General features: G+C 40.6%; 1 protein-coding gene across 6 annotated transcripts in view; it reads right to left on the reverse strand.

The window, feature by feature from the left end:
- Positions 1–10,457, reverse strand: part of LOC135248016 (potassium voltage-gated channel subfamily C member 1-like) — an 80,334-nt gene extending 69,877 nt beyond the window's left edge. For 3 of the 6 annotated variants that reach the window (XR_010328353.1, XM_064322102.1, XM_064322103.1), the window contains exons 1-2: positions 10,354–10,456; positions 1,715–2,398 (exon numbers count right to left, since the gene is read on the reverse strand). Coding sequence is in view for 5 of the 6 variants with exons in the window: in XM_064322102.1 (XP_064178172.1) it covers positions 1,715–2,335 (621 nt within the window). In the remaining variant the exon portion in view is untranslated. Of the gene's footprint in view, positions 1–1,714; positions 2,399–10,353 lie in introns of all 6 variants that reach the window. The other 3 variants (XM_064322104.1, XM_064322101.1, XM_064322100.1) reach the window with 1 other exon arrangement.
- Positions 10,458–16,259: the final 5,802 nt, after the last annotated feature.

Genomic DNA, 16,259 nt, shown 5'->3' on the forward strand with positions numbered 1-16,259 from the left:
GGGAAATTATCCTTTCAGATGTCAGATGTCCATCTGATACTGTCAACTGACACTTCCTATTCGGAAGCTGGATATGTGTCAGCAGCAAACAGTGGGAGTCAGGTAGACTTGTAAATAGGAATGGGGGGGGGGGGGGGGGGGGGCGTATGGTACACACTGCCCCCAAGGGGGAGCTCTTCTGTCGCACCAGCTAAGGCCACATGACTACAACATGGAAGGGTGGGCAATACCAAGCACACAAAACAGAGAAATAAATAAATGGAGAGGGACAAAACGTTGAATCCACCCCATACAGCCCCATTTTGTGCACCATATTGTTTGCACAATGCAGAAATATTCATTCTGATATGAAATATATGCCTACAATTATCATGAAAACCAGAAGTATAACATTAACCTTTAATGTGAAATTGTCAATTTAGTAATCCGTTTTAGCACACACAAAAGGGCACATACCATGACCATGCACTAATTACAGTAGATATACAGCATGCGTATGACATGGCATATCTCCTATGATGCACACTCAATCTACATTTCATATTTAATGAGTCATACAACTAGAAATCTAATTCCCAAAGGGCAACCAACAATAAACATATGCTTAATAATCACTGACTTAACATTTGTAGAGAGTGTCAGGCAATAGCTTCATTGTGAAACATATCTGCACTCAAATGGGTGCATTGCAATGTGTATAATGTCCACGTATGATAGCCAGTATTGGTTTTAATAAATGAATAGCTGCACTTGGAACAACTTAGAATAGCACGTATGTTGAACACCCCTTGGTTCCGGGTAACTGCTGTTGTGCATTTGAACAGATTTTGGGTTGGAGTGACTAGTGGTGGGTGCAACAAATGTGCAAGACAGAAGGTTAAATCCACTGGACAGAACATTACATTACCAATTATATGGGTTAGAGAAAACGCTGCACTTAAACAGTGAGAGAATAGTGAGAGACGAGGAAACGCTGCGACTGAGACAGAACCCGACGCGCTGAGACCAGCAGGAGAAAACTGCGGTAAGATAGAGAATGCCATGAACGAGTGCGCTATAATCGCGCGTAAAGTGGACCTAGCCTACGTGGAGTAACGAACAGGTATGCAAAATGATTGACAATGGGCTTCGATTGAAGCAAAACACCGAGGTTACCAATGATGAACGAGCGAGACGCTGATGACCAATTATAATAACAAATATTCTGATGTCTCAATAAGAGTGAAGTCCGATTAAATAATGGAAGCAGTACAACGTTGAGAACATATCTGACAATGCCATCAGATATAAAAATGTTAACTTCAATCTTTACAACAATACCAAGAGCCCCCCACCCCAACAACAACAACAAAAAAACCTTTCCTTGCACATGCCAGTTAAACATAATTCTCAGTCATTGACTATTTATTGTGCGCATTGAAATAATCGGTCGTGTAACTTTGTCTTTACCAACTACCGTACAAGACCTGTCACTCGTAGGCTAGCTCAGTGCAGGGAATTTAAATTATAATGATTTTGGTCGCGGTAGAGCTTGTAAGCGTCATCACGGATAGCAATAGCTGAAATAATTTTAGGAACCAACACCATGAATACCAACACCATGGATATCAACTTTGAAAAAGAATATTATTTCGGGACACACGTTGTTGTGACATTGATATAACGTGTGAATGACAAGTAACCCAATAAAAGTCAGGTGTTTAGGCTTACTCACCCGGGCATATTTAGATGAATAGGGATCCTCAAAAAGCGCCCAAATTTTGGGCTGCCAAACGCGCCACCAGCCGACTTTCCTTCCGTCCTCTTGCAGACACAGTCTTTTCAGGTCCCCATCCGCTCCTCCTAGTGCGGGGTCATCTTCGGGAGGGTCAGGCTCTGGAGTCTCAAAACTGTCCAGCGCTTCCTCCGCGTCCCTGTGTTGTCGGTAATTCATCCAGCAGCACGCCTCAACGTCCGTCTCGTCGATGCCCCAAAACGCCAACTCTTCTTCGAACAGTGGACCGCATACATCGTTCGGACAGTGCAACTTTCCAGTCCGGTAGTAGTTGAGGATGAAAGAAAAGACGGACGGGTGGCGATCAAAGAAGAACTCGTCATTTTTGGGATCATAATCGAAGTTGTTAAATGCATCCGGCTCTGTGAGCCACGATAAGCGGGTACCGGGCAACGTCTTTAGGGTACTGCGGTAGGTTTCGTGTCTCACCCCCCCGCAGTTTATCACTATTTTCTCGCTTTCTGGCGGACAAGTCATGTCTGCACTGTAACATGCTTTGTTGGACGACTTGTTCCCACCCTTGCGCCCTTTGAAAGAGGAGACACACACTGAACTGAGCATAAGGGACCGGGGGGAGGGAGAGGAGGAGAGAGAGAACGGAGGGAGGAGGGGGGAAGGAGGAGTCTGTGGAGGGAGAAAGGGAGACATTTAGCAAAAAAGACGATGGAATTATTCCCATTTAAAAAACTAAACCAAAGGTGGAACTGTGTATAATAATTTACAGTAAAAACTGTATCATAATTCTGGATATAAAAGTTTCTTATACAATATTAGAACATGTTTGTATGCAAATTGAACTCTGGATAGAGTTCCTTCTCTAAGTATATATTGAATATAGAAATATGATTTAACACAACACAGCAGCAGTTATACATACTATGAAAACTATTAATTACCACTTGTGAATGCAAACTGGGCCATACATTATAGTGATATACAGAGGGGGTAAACAGTGTATATACACATACTGAACAACTGAAAGCTATTATTTTTGGAAAGAAGGACTTTGCATACTGAGTAGATGGATGCAGACACACCTTAGCATTGATAAGACAAAGATTTGAAGACTTGCAAAAGAGCTATGGACCGTTGAAAAATATATAAACAGGTTTTCACAGGAATGCTTTTGCACGCCTGACAAATAAGGATAAACATGCTACATGACACATGATGATCAGGGTTATTTTTGTTTAGAGATTTTTCACATTATTTTTTAATGTGTTTTTTGAGCAACGGCTCAGTGTTTCTTTATCCACTAAAGCACTCCTGAATTTGGCCAGTAAGAAAATAAAATGGCTTAAGTCTTCCAGTCTACCCTTTCCCCTCCCTCTCCTTGCTTATCCTACGGGGAAAAGGAGAGAGAAAAAGCTAGAGGCAGAAACAGATTATTTGCTGAGGTCTACAAAATGGGGGGAAAGACTGCAGACCTATTAGTGTAGTGTCTTCCTCTTTTGCAGAGTGCATTGTTAACAGAAAGTGGAGCCCAGTTTATACAGTCGCTATATGCAATGCATTAACCCCTACTGTACTGTAATCATGTAGAATATAGTAGATGTTTTTCTGCATCTGCAAAGTGCCCAAGCTCTATTTGAAAATATCTGTAATTATTCTTAACACATTATTTGTCAACAAAATGGTTGTTCTATTTCCGGGCACAGTTAAAATAGAGTCTGTGGGAGATTTAAAAAAGAGAGGGCAGTAGGGAGGGAGAAATGTTAAATCCCTTTAAGAGGCAATGGGAAGAGACAGAGGAGACATAAGAATGTAGTTAATGCTAAACAAAGGTGCATGAAATGCAGAAACAACATAAAGGGTTAAAACAGAATGTAGTCAAAGGCTAACTACTCACCACAGTATATTAGCACATATACTGCATTGAGAATGGAGGGGGAGGGGTGTGATACAAAAGTGAATGATTTTTACTGCAGTACAAATAAGATTTTCTTCCTCAAAACCAGCTTTCCCCTTCTTGCAGATCTGTGTATTTATTATTTATTTTTCAAAGGTTGCTTCTCTCCTGCTACTTTGCAAATACTGTGTTAACCTGTCCTTTCATTCAAAGAAATAGCCTCCTTTATCCCCCACCTCCCCCTCCTCGCTTTCTCTCTCTCTCTCTTGCTCTCTCACTCTCTCATGCTCTCGTGTTCCGCATAAAGGAATCAAATTTCATTGAACAAATCAGTGTTCGCTCTCACTCTTTCCCTCACTCTGCTATGCTCGGGTAGTTTTTTTTTTTTTGCCTTTCTCTACCTTAGGATCTCTTGTGTTTTTTCTTCACTCTGCTCTTCTCTCACAGTCTTTAATTCATTCCTCTTTTGTTTGCAGCTCTCTCCATCTGCCTCTGTCTTCCTTCTCTGTCATTCCGCCTGTCCTTCCCATACTCAGGTTAACATATACGCATGACAATCTTCCTGCGCAGGTTTTTTGCCTTTACTTCTTTCCTTCTCCCTGCTTATGACGTCTGCTTGCTTTTTTATTATTCATTCCTCTCCTGTTAGCCTTTTCCTTCAATTCCTGCACTTAAATTTACTCTTTAAACCCTCCTCTCTCTCTTTCTCTCTCTCTCTTGTGCTCTCTCTCTCTCTCTCTCTCCCTGTGCCCCTGAGGGCATACTGTCATCCACAAAGATGTGGTTCTAATTTATTCTCTGTCTTTGCTATCTCTCCTCAACTCCCCTCCTGCTTTCTATCTACCTACTATCTATCTACTAACTGAAGTCAGTACTTTACATGCACGTTCATAAATTGCAAGTATAGACAAAGTTAATACTATTAGGGAAAGAAAAATACCTCAGAAGAAAGATGTCAAAAGAACAGCAATCAGGTAAGATAATAGAAAAAGAGGTTGACAAACTATGTGGACTAACCAGACTGTACAGTATATCACACTGCTACTGACCGGAGCATTGGGGTAGAAGGTGGGGGGTGGGCAGGAAACATTATGTCATCCGTATACAAATGTTGAAAGATAAATGAAATAGCATGTGCTAAAAAGGAATTGAAAAAAGGAGTACATGCGGATTACCTGTGATGTCTATTAAGCAGAAGAAAAACATGAGTAGAAACACAAGGAGACTTTGAGGACACCACATATTTAAACCACGGAGTAAAACAGACGCAGGCATTTAAGAAAGCAAAAACGAACATCGGACAAGAGTGAGCGTCTACACATCTAGATGAAGAAAGTTAAAAGAAGATGAATAAAAATCCGAATAAATGAAAAGCAATATCGACGGAGGATTGGAACAACGATATGGATAATCGTTTTGAGCTGTCCTGAAGCGCCGAGTGCGTTTCAGATTTCAGAACGTCGGACAGCGCGCGCACACTGTTCGCTTGTTTACCCGTAAGAGGGGAATACACGTTCAGCTGTTTCCCAGCACTTTATATTAATTGTGCAATATTTTGTAATTTCATCGTTACAAGACATTTAAGATTTACCACATTTGTGCGCTGTAATTTTGTCGCAAATGCAACGATACATAACCGAATGTTCTTTTATGTCGTATGTTTTCTTTCCTGAATGCGGCGCTTGCCACATTTATGACCATAAAACCATCAGCTATTCCCTCTATATCAGTCCAATGGCTCAATGGGATTTTGCGTTAGCCACAATGTTGGTGGAAGAATGGGATTTCAAAGAGAAAATGTGCTGTTCATTTAAAAAACTTTCATCGGGGTCATACCCTGGACAAGAAAAGCATTTAGGAAGAGCAGCTGGAGAAAATGAAGTACAAGGAAGAGAGTGGTGAGTAGGGCATAGTAATACTGAAGGAAAACTGACTGGACATTTAAGTAAAATTGTATAAAGTAAAAAACAATAAAAATATTTTTTATATTAGTGGAGTGGTATGTGAGACATGTTAGGGTTAAACTCTGTTCATATCTCTACAGTGACAACACTTCTGTAGTATATAAAAGTAAACATGTTCCTGAAGAACGGGCTTTGAAGTGCTCTGAACATGGCAGGTTCCATTACTGTTCACACTGCTAGGAGAGCATAAACTGAAAGAGAAGAGGAAGGGCAGATACAGGGGTGGTGAAAAAGGGAAATGAACGAGTAAAGAGGAGTAGGGGGTAAGGTTGAAGAGGGAAAAGAAGAAGACAGAAAAGGGGAGTCAGTAGGATAATAATGAGAATAGAAGAGAAATATGAAGGGAGACAAAAAAGGTGAAAAGCAGCCCTATACCTGCAGTGCGTGTGAGAGCCATATATGCTCTGGTATGCTCATATTCAGGAGCAGAGGGAATAAAAATACAAAAGCCTCTTTGAAGTAATTTTGGAGATGGCTGAGAACAGGCCAAGGTATGAGCACTTGCTAACACAGGATAATTGCACTGGCAGGACATTTCCAAACATGACCACTTACAATTTACTGAGAGAGGGAGAGAGGAAAAGGGGGATGAAGAAGGATTAGTAGACTGAATGATGGAGAGGTAGAGGCAGAAAGGGGGAGGGGAGAAAGGGTGAATGATAAATTTGGAGGAGTGCTGACTGTGCAAGACTGGCTCCTATAGTCGGCAGTAAAAAAAAAGGAAAACCTACTGACTCAGAAACAGAGAGAGAAGGAAGAAGAGGCGGCTGGAAGGAAGGGTTCAGGGGTGAAGAAAGAAGGGATAACAATTGACACAGGTGACAGAGAGGCACTGAGAGGAAGGGAGGAGAGAGAGATACTGGGAACAGGGGAAAATGCAGGAAGAAACAGAAAAATAGGTCATGTAAGGAGAACATGACAGACAGAGCAAGTATGAAAGGCATGCAAGAAGGTAGAGGGAAAGAATAGTGGATGGAGAAACAAGGCAGAGGAAGATAAAAGGAGAGAACAGGGGGAGAGGAAAGAAAAGGAATGAGCAGAGGAGAGAGGAAGGTAAAAGAGATGTGAGCAGGAAGGGTGGAATTATGAATGAGGGCACAAGCAATGCAGAATGAGAGGACAGACTCAACAGCAAGAGAAGGCTGACTAAATACAGTAACTCTAAGGCAGGACACTACAGAAGAATACAAGGAGATACACATGTATGGCATCTGTCCGTCCGTCTCCCTATCAACATACCTCCTGATTTGGGCTTTCTCGCTTTCACTGTCGCAATTCTCTCTCTCTCTCTCTCTCTCTCTCTCTCTCTCTATGAGTGCAGTACTGAGGAGACACTCACAGGACGAAGGGAGGTACTGCAGAAGCACAAAATACTGCAGTCTCCCCCTCCCTTTCAGTGCAGCATAGATGAACTACAATATCCTCTCTGTCCGTATGTATGTTTTTCTGCAATTGCTAGATCCAGTGTTAAGATACAACAGAAAATATGAAGCTGAGTCAGTCAGTTTTTTAACAAATGGTTATTTTGATAGTGTCAGTGAGTTAATTACATTGGTTGTGTACTTGGAATCCCTGTTCTATCCATGCTCACAGTATATATTGCATTAACCATTCTGTTTATTAACCATCATGTTTGATGCTGGATATGATAATGTGCAGGAAGGAGAATACAAGGACATAAAAACAGACACACATACTGATGTAATAAAGACAGTTACCACAACAGGGATAACAGAGGCTAATAAAGTGACAATGCTTTACCATTCTGCATGCCTTAGGGAGAATGTGAGAGACTGAATGTGTGATACAACAGGGAGGGAGTGAGCAGCAAAGAAAAGATATCGGGAATGAGTGATGGGTTAGGCAGACAAAGTGGGTGAGAGGATTAAACAATGAAATGATGAATGTCAGCGGAATCATATGCTCACTGTACTGCAAGGTCAGAATCCTCTGTCCTCCCAGGTGCACATTTACCACAGCATCTCCAGGGGACGGGGCTGCCGTTTTAACATATAACCCCCCATCCTGAGTATCTGTGCTGTGCCATCCCTGGGTGCCTGTCCTGGACTGTGCTGTGATGTTCTGGGTTTGTTTAAGACACCGACCCATTAATAAACCAGGAGACTGCAGAGGTGACCAGGCCTTGTGTGCCACCTCTTTCTCCCTGCCTCTGTGTCATATCGCAGGTCTGCTCCATTCTAACAGCTCTCGCTGTCAGGACAGGGAGGAGCAATTATGCTGATTCATTCAGAGCCACCATTGACCAGACCATGTGATTCTATATGAAGCGCAGGGCTCCTGGAGAGTGGCCCTCCAGGACCTGTATCTGCCACTGCTGCAGTCCTGTATGGTGAGCATGAGAAAACAGGATGGCTGCAGGGGCAGCCCAAACAATAGGGGAAAAGGAAAAGAAGCAAGGGAATCAGGAGAGAGACATGGGAGAGTGAGTCTGAGTGGGAGAGCTGGAAGCAGTATTCTCTCTAAGGGAAACCACCAGGACATGCACAGCGGGTTCCAACTAATAGTATTATTTTCTTCTTATATCCTCCCAGCGTTAACCTCTTTCTCGGTCTGCTTGTCTCTATCTCCACTAAAATACTCATTAAGAAACCTGCCCTTTCCAGTTAATTACCAGCTCTTCATAATGCTCAATTAAATTAATAGGGATTAAGGAATGAATGAGATGGAGAGAAAGGGGGATATCAATGTGTTGAGCCTAGTCACATATGAACTTGTTGCTAACTATTCTTAGCAGAGGGAGAAACGGACAGAATGGGTCAAGATAAGGTTTGGAGAGTGAAAGAGAGAAAGGGAAGCTGTTTAGAGGTAAGGAGGGAGAAAGGCATAGAATGAGGTCAGATATGGGAGAAAGAGGAAAGATTGGATACACACAAAGGGAGATGGATGAGCAGAGCACACAGAGAAAGTAGAAAAAAGAAAGGATTGGACTGGTTGTAGGGTGGGAGGGATAAGAACGTGTACTAACTTGTAACTAGTACTGTATGTGTCAATGCCAAATGTATTTAGGATCTGGAGACTGTAGCCAGAACATTAGAGTCACAGGTGAAGTATTGGCAAGGTATTTCAAATTGATTGGTTCAGTATCAAGCTGCATGCATGAATAAACTGTTAGGGATGTGGAGCATCTGCTTAGTAACTAAATAAGCAACAACAGCCATAAAAATTTGAGAGGAGTTGAATGAAGAGCATGAAAATTGATATTTAAAGGGAGGAGGAAGGTGTGGAGAGGTTTAGTTGTTAAGAGGGGGCATAAAGAGAAGGGGAGAGAAAGGGTACTGAGAAAGGGGGATGAAGAGAAAATAACAAGTGGAAGGAGGTTGACCTGGAGAAAGAGCATGTGCTAACATCACTAATATCTCAGTGTATTAGCTAGAAATGGACAAAAAGTTGAGCCAGAGATAATTGCTAACAAAGTACAAGAGCTTTCATTAACACTAGTGTTATTGGTAGTTCAGTTGAGAAAGAATCTGTGTATAAGCAAGATATTCACATTAAACATCAACTCTGACACATTTTTCTATGAGATTGAGCAACATTTAGGGCAGTATGTCCTTTAAAGAGCAGAAGGATAATTTCTAGGTTACAGCCTTAAACAAAAACAAAGATGGTATTGGCAGACAAATATGAGACAGAGAGAGCTGTCTTTATAGGCATATAGATTGGAAGGTACTGAAGAGAGCAATATGCTGATGTATTAAAGGAAGACAGACAAAAACTGATGGACATGCAAATGAACTGCTTAGAAAGACAAGAGCAGATGGACAAAACCAAAGAAGCATGACAAAAAAGCACACGCACGTGAAATACTGATGATGGGATCGGAGATAAGAGTTGAGGAAGGGAAGATTCTATCGATCTAACTTCTGAATTATGCACACTTTTTTATTGACCTTAATAACTAAAGCCACATAATTACCCCTCTTTATCCCTGACTCTGCTCTTCCACTGCCATTTCCACTTGTGTTTTGTCTTGTCCCGACTCTCTCCTTATTTCTTGGCTGTCTCTCTGAACTTGCCATATCATGCCTTCTTTCCTCTGTGCCCCCCCCCCCCCCCAAGTATCTGCACATCATACCTTCTTGCTCCCTGCCAGTCCACCCCCACCTTAATAACAACCACCCCCCCCACCCCCCACCCCCTTTCCCCATCCCTCAATTAGCTTACTCATCCCTTTGGAGACGGAGGTGCTTAGCAGCTATAATGTACAGACTACTTACAGGGCATACACACAAACAACTTGATAGAGGAGTTATATAGTGATTTGCAGTATTAAACTGTATTGTAATACATAACATGATATAAAACCATTAGAAAATGTGTATGTGCGTAGCTCTGTTTAGCCATGTAGCGTAAATGTTGACTCAATAGCCTACTGATATACATATTTAAGTTCACTCATTAACACTTACACTGTGGCTGTTCACTTTATTAGGGGCAGGGACAGAAAGGAACGCAAAAAGCCATGCATACACACCGACACAAGCATACACACACACACACACGCACACACAAGGGGTACATAACACATATAACTGCACATACGCAGGGATTTGTATGTTATAGTGTAATACTTGTTGAGTGTCCTCGATATACGTGTATATGCTAAATATCTGCAGATGTCATACATTTGCATACATAAATACATTCAGTATCACAAGCACATACTGTTCTTAGATTTGTTTGACCACCTGTACATAGACGGACCACTGCACAAAACACACACAAAAACCTATTCAAGTACTTACTTGGTTTTGGTCGGGATCGGTTCGTGTCTGTGTACAGTGTGCGTGTATAACACACGCACATCAACACACACACGCAAACAAAACGTTGATTTTTGTTTTATAATCGAAAAGATAAAATTTTCCAATTTCTCTTCGGTTCTCAGTAGCGTCTCTTTTCGAGATAATTAAAATATTTAATAGGCAATGAAACTGGTTAATTGGATGTTTGTTATTATTGTGGTAACTGTTATTGCAACGTATTAATAACAGTACTGGGCTTGTCTACTAGCTGTGTGCCTAATTATGTCTCTCTCACCCAGTGGCGGCGGTGTCTCGCCTCAAAATACTAGCACATTTTTCTCAATTTCCAATACACATCTTTCCTCCCTCCCTTAATGTCGTCAATCTTTGTCAATCAATCCCTGCTGTTTCTTTCTTCTACCGGTCTTCCTCACTGTGTGTACTGTCCTTCTTAATATTCGTCAATTTTTTTCTTCCCCAAAGCATTAGGCTACGACCAAGACGTAACGAGACTGAAAACACCTATCGTGCACTCTTTCCACTGGCTCACACGTTTCAGCCAATTTTCTCCCTCTTCTTTTGTGTATCGTTTCTTCTTTTTCTTCGTTTTTTGAAGTCCACGCGAACGAGAAGTCTATAGCCTATGTCAGTGACCCAATATGGTTACAATTCACACAATCGCATAGCCCACACGACAACCTTGGTTATATTACCTAGAAAAACCCAAAATGCGCCTGGTGTTTATTTGTTGTATATACAAATTGCACGTTCTTTCTTCATTTCTCTCCGTTCAAGTGTCGATATGTGTATATTGGTTGAAGAGGGATTCCCATACAATCGGTTATTCAATATAGTGCAGCGGTCGGATTCTCTCTTTCTATCTTTTTTCTTTTTTCTTTAAAGGGAAAGGTGCCACTTGGCGTCTCCCCTCCTCCCTACCCCACCCCTTTCTCTCTGTCTGTGTCATTTTCAGTCGCTTTAACACCGGCAGAAATGTAATTTCTTTTCACCTACTGATATTGTTTAAACAAATATCAAATATCTATTCAATTAATTAGATATTCACGCATATTTGCAAGCACACATGTCCATGCTTAAGTAATTTAATTTCAATATATGGGAAAAAAACGTTAATCTGGACTGAAAAAAAAAAAAAAAAAAAACGTTTGCGTGGGTGTAAATCGTAGTATTAAAAAAATATATATATATTAAGGATAGACATTTGGAGTTCATTCATTCATATTTAAACCATTCTTACCCTCCTTTAAATGCACATTCATAATCAGTGCTCGTATCACAGTTTACAGTGTGTATAGTTTCCCCCTTTCTGCCAGTTTAACATCCTGCTCTCTTCACATTATTACTGTGTGAGCATTATTATTCCCATCCTTGACTTAAAGATTCCAATAAGAATTAATTTAGCTAGAAATGGTTTTTTCAAATTGATAAATAACTGTTTCTGTAATGGGAACTGCCTTTGCAAGTCTATTTCCCTTCTTGAATTTACCCTGATCATACAAACCTTCATAATTAGTAGTATGTGTCTTTAATTGTGCATGTTTTATCATCAAAAAGTATTCTTCCCTTTTTCTTTTACCATGTGCATTTATATATATATATATATATATATATATATATATATATATATATATAATCCACCCACCCCCCCCCCCCCTTTCTCTGTCTAGCTACTGGGAATGCTGCCAGGGGGTTGGGGTTGGGGTTGGGGTGGGGGTGAGGGTGGGAGAGCAGGTGGGTGGGAAAAGAGAGATAGGAAGTAGAGACTCAAGTGAATTCAGAGGCTAATTTGTGATATGATGCCAAATGACTTCTTAGTTTCTCTCTCTCCCACAAATACAGGGCATATCAGTTGTGTTGCACAACAGTGCTCATGTGGTGTTCAAGCTTCAATTAATATTTATTTCTGTGTCACTGTAATGCTATGTCTATGATATATTTTCTAGTATTATGTTTTGAAATTTCCCCTCAGAAATTGTGTCAACGGAGCACTTCTTCATTCATTTGTGTTATGAAATCTGTGTGAATTTTAAACCTATGTTGATGAATAATGAACATCTCTGCTCACAGCACCATTTTCAACATCCATCTCATGCATAGCAAACATGGTAACATAGCATATTATATAACATGAACACATAATAAGACTCATGCTAATGTTCCTAACAGGTGTACCACCTTTCCCCAATATTTGTTTTATTGGGAAATATTTGTAGCTCTCTAAAGCCGCGTTTCCACCAAAATTACCCGGAACTTTCAGTCCCAGGAACTACTTTACCAGGAACTAAAAGGTTCCTTCAGCCAATGGTTGTCTGCGTTTCCACCGGGGTCTAAAGTACCGCGAAGATTAGGCAAATTAGCCCACTGACGTTGTCGTCGGTCCATCTGTCATATGATTTCTTCTGTAATCCCATACTACCACCGAAGTAGCCTACATTATTTTCTAATAAACGGGACAGCCCGGAGGGGTTTATTCCACTTATATACAACGGGTTACCAACAATGACTATATATGGTTACTTTTGTATTTATTGATTTTCATATATCCTCTCAAACACATTCATTAACAGCAGAAAACATGCACACGTTGTAAACAATTTGCTGCTTTATTACTTTCTCGTCGTCAATTCCATATAGGCTAATCGCAAAATGACAAGAATAGAACGAAAACTCGGACTTGCGTGAAAATGTAAATTAGTAGTGGTACAGCCACCGTTTGCTTTCCTTCGAAGTTACTGCTAGCCGAGCAGCGAAGTGTGCCCTCCAGATGCGAACCATGCATTACATTACATTACAGGCATTTAGCAGACGCTCTTATCCAGAGCGACTTACACAACTTTTTACATAGCACTTTACATTGTATCCATTTATACAGCTGGATATATACTGAAGCAATGCAGGTTAAGTACCTTGCTCAAGGGTACAACGGCAGTGTCCTTACCCGGGAATCGAACCTGCGACCTTTCGGTTACAAGCGCAGTTCCTTACCCACTGTGCCACACTCCGTCCCATGCACCATAAATGAGTCCATAGTCTTCCTGGTCTTTTCGTGGAATTGAAAAATGGCAGTAAAATTGAGTAAAATTACGGCAGTCTGAAAAAGCTAAAGGGAAGATTACTAGAATTAACCTGTTATTTTACCCGGATAAAAAGTGCGGAAGGTGATTTCCAGTTTGCTTGTACTGTATCACCAATGTTAATTATGCAGAACTACCGCATACCTCACATAACTGTATCAAACGTTTTGAGTCAATTACAACGGGCTAACAAAGAAAATCCGGAAGAAAATATTCAGCAACCGAATTAATCCGTTTGAATGTTTTGGTAGCCTACGTAATATGCTGTCCCAGCACGAATGCTTAGCATTTTATAAAACGAATACTAAAGCAAGAAAAGAACAGAAGAGCACACGTTATAATTCCAAGACGTTGACAGGCTATAACCAAAAGTAGGCTACTGCGCCGCATAACATGCAAGTTTGATTTGAAGTTATTATGAAAATAAATTGGTTTGCCGCTGCATATTTTCAAACATGGCGGGTAATGGCGGAAAATAAATACAACGCAAATGCTACGAGTACTCGACCAATCAGAAATGTTCAGCGCTGCAAGCTCCACCCAAAAGGTTCCTGTACTTTCGGAAAGTACTACCCCCCGAGCAGGAACGTTTTGGGGGGTAAAACAAAGCCCCCAGAACTAAATTTAGACCCTAGTTCCTGCGGTGGAAACGCACTGAGTTCCTCAAAAGGTTCCTAGTTCCGGGGTATAGTTCCTGCGGTGGAAACGCGGCTTAAATTAGCCTGCACGATACTTTACTGTTGGAATCCAGGACACCAAATGCATCTGGTTTTAGTGGGGATTGTTGGTTCCTGTCTCTATAGAGTCAGGGTAGTTGTGCATTGGTAGGTGGGGCAAGCACAACTGACAGGACACGGTAGGAGGGGATTTGTAGGAATGCAGGCATGTGGCTATAGGCTCCACCCCTTGAGCCATGAGTGGCTGCAAATGGAGGTGTGGCATTCAACTGCAGAGAGAGGATAATTCAGATGGAATTGAGGAAGAGAGGGGGGAGAGGCTAACATGGTGTCCATAAAACTAACAGAACCCATGAAAAAAACAGAAAAATCAATAGATAATGCACAATCTAGTAAACAAATACTACCAGCATCATGATCATGCAGCTTCAATTCCCATTACTTCTACATCTTGTAGTGAAAAGACACCAAAACACAGAATGGTTTTAAACATAATTCTATTGCTTGTTATTTCCAATGTCCTGTGGCTCTATTATTGCAGGATACACATTAGTTTCCCAGTTAATCAAAAACATTTCCCACTCCATATCCCTGAATGCTGCAGCTATTCTATTCAGAGTGTTTATCACTTGTGCTTTATGGGCTTATTACAAACACAAGGTGACTATATTGTACTGCCCCCAGGGCAAAGCAGTGCAGGGGTTTGAAACTTTCAATTTCATAAAGATGAAACAATGCATCTGCTGAGGCAATGAGCCAGAGAACAACCTTCAAGCATGGAGTTTAAAAGACCCAGTGTCCCATGCGTTCTGGAAACTGATTGATGTTCATTTTATTATTTTAAATAATAAAATTCTGATAATATCATCAATCTTTAGATCTTGGTGATAATGTGACCTTGATTTTAAGACGTCCTTACAGTGTGTGATTATTCTGTTGTTTATTTTTTTTTTTTTTTGGGTACTGCTTATAATGTCTTTTACTTTATTTTTGTTCAATTTTTTGTTTTCATTTGCCTTTTTTGTTGTCCATTTTCTTCAAAAAGGAGACATTTTGACTTGCCATGTTTCTGAAAACAAAGAAAAGCATTATCTATAATAATTATCCGTAATTCTTCCATTGTGATTTTGAGAGTGATCACATCAAGTGTGCTGTCAAGCAGAGGTTGTCCAGGCAAAAATGTTGGGCCTCCAAAGAAATGATCACACGTGTCCCAGCTCTATTAGGGCCCAAATTATTTGAGATAGTCAGTTACAATGAAATTTCTGCTATTTCATAAACCTGCAACAAATTGGTCTTAAATTTCTATTTAAGTCATACCTTTGTTCAAGTTTATTACTTTTCAGGAAAACATCTTTATGCACACAGCATATTTTTCTTCTTTTATTATAATTACAAGTTGTCACAAAGTTTTTCATACCTATAGATAAAATAGTAAACAAACATAAACGCCTATTTCACCTGAGAGTTGATACCTATAAAAGTCAGAACTTAATCTGTGGTAGTGCATTAGTATGCTGCTTAAACCAGTACAGTGCATTGTGTTCTGTTGCTCTCAGTCATAAATGTTCAGTCAGTACTTGCAAAACACTTTGAATCAGAGACCCTGTCATGTGTTTCTTTCTTCTCTCAATGACCTTCTGTAGGAATGCTGGGTGATGGATCTTACTTTCTTGGCCCTGCCTGGATGGTCCTCGCACCAGGAGGATTTGTCTAATACTCCCCTCTAGTGGTACTTGCCTGCTGAAGTGCCTGTGTTGTGCCTGAGCTGCAGTAAAAGGATAAGATCTTTGACCAACTGGGGCCTTGCGTACCTCAAGCTGTCTGTACAATGCCTGACTAAAAATAAACAATGTATATAGGGCCATGACACAGGTTATGAAATCAACACATTGCAGTACTTTTATCACTTCAGTTTAATTATTAAATTACCACTAGGGAGACCAATCTTATCAAAGAAGTTCAGATGTGGTGCAGGTTTTTGTTATAGCTCAGCATTATGACACCTGATTTAACCAACTAATTATAAACTAAGAACCTAATCAATTGAATCAGGTGTTTTACAACTGATTAAACTAATCTGTAACAAAAAAAATGTTTTTGGTGTAAAACTAGCCCACTGTAGATAAGACAC

This window comes from Anguilla rostrata, chromosome 2, assembly GCF_018555375.3.
Source record: "Anguilla rostrata isolate EN2019 chromosome 2, ASM1855537v3, whole genome shotgun sequence".
In the NCBI taxonomy this organism is placed as follows: Eukaryota; Metazoa; Chordata; class Actinopteri; order Anguilliformes; family Anguillidae; genus Anguilla; species Anguilla rostrata.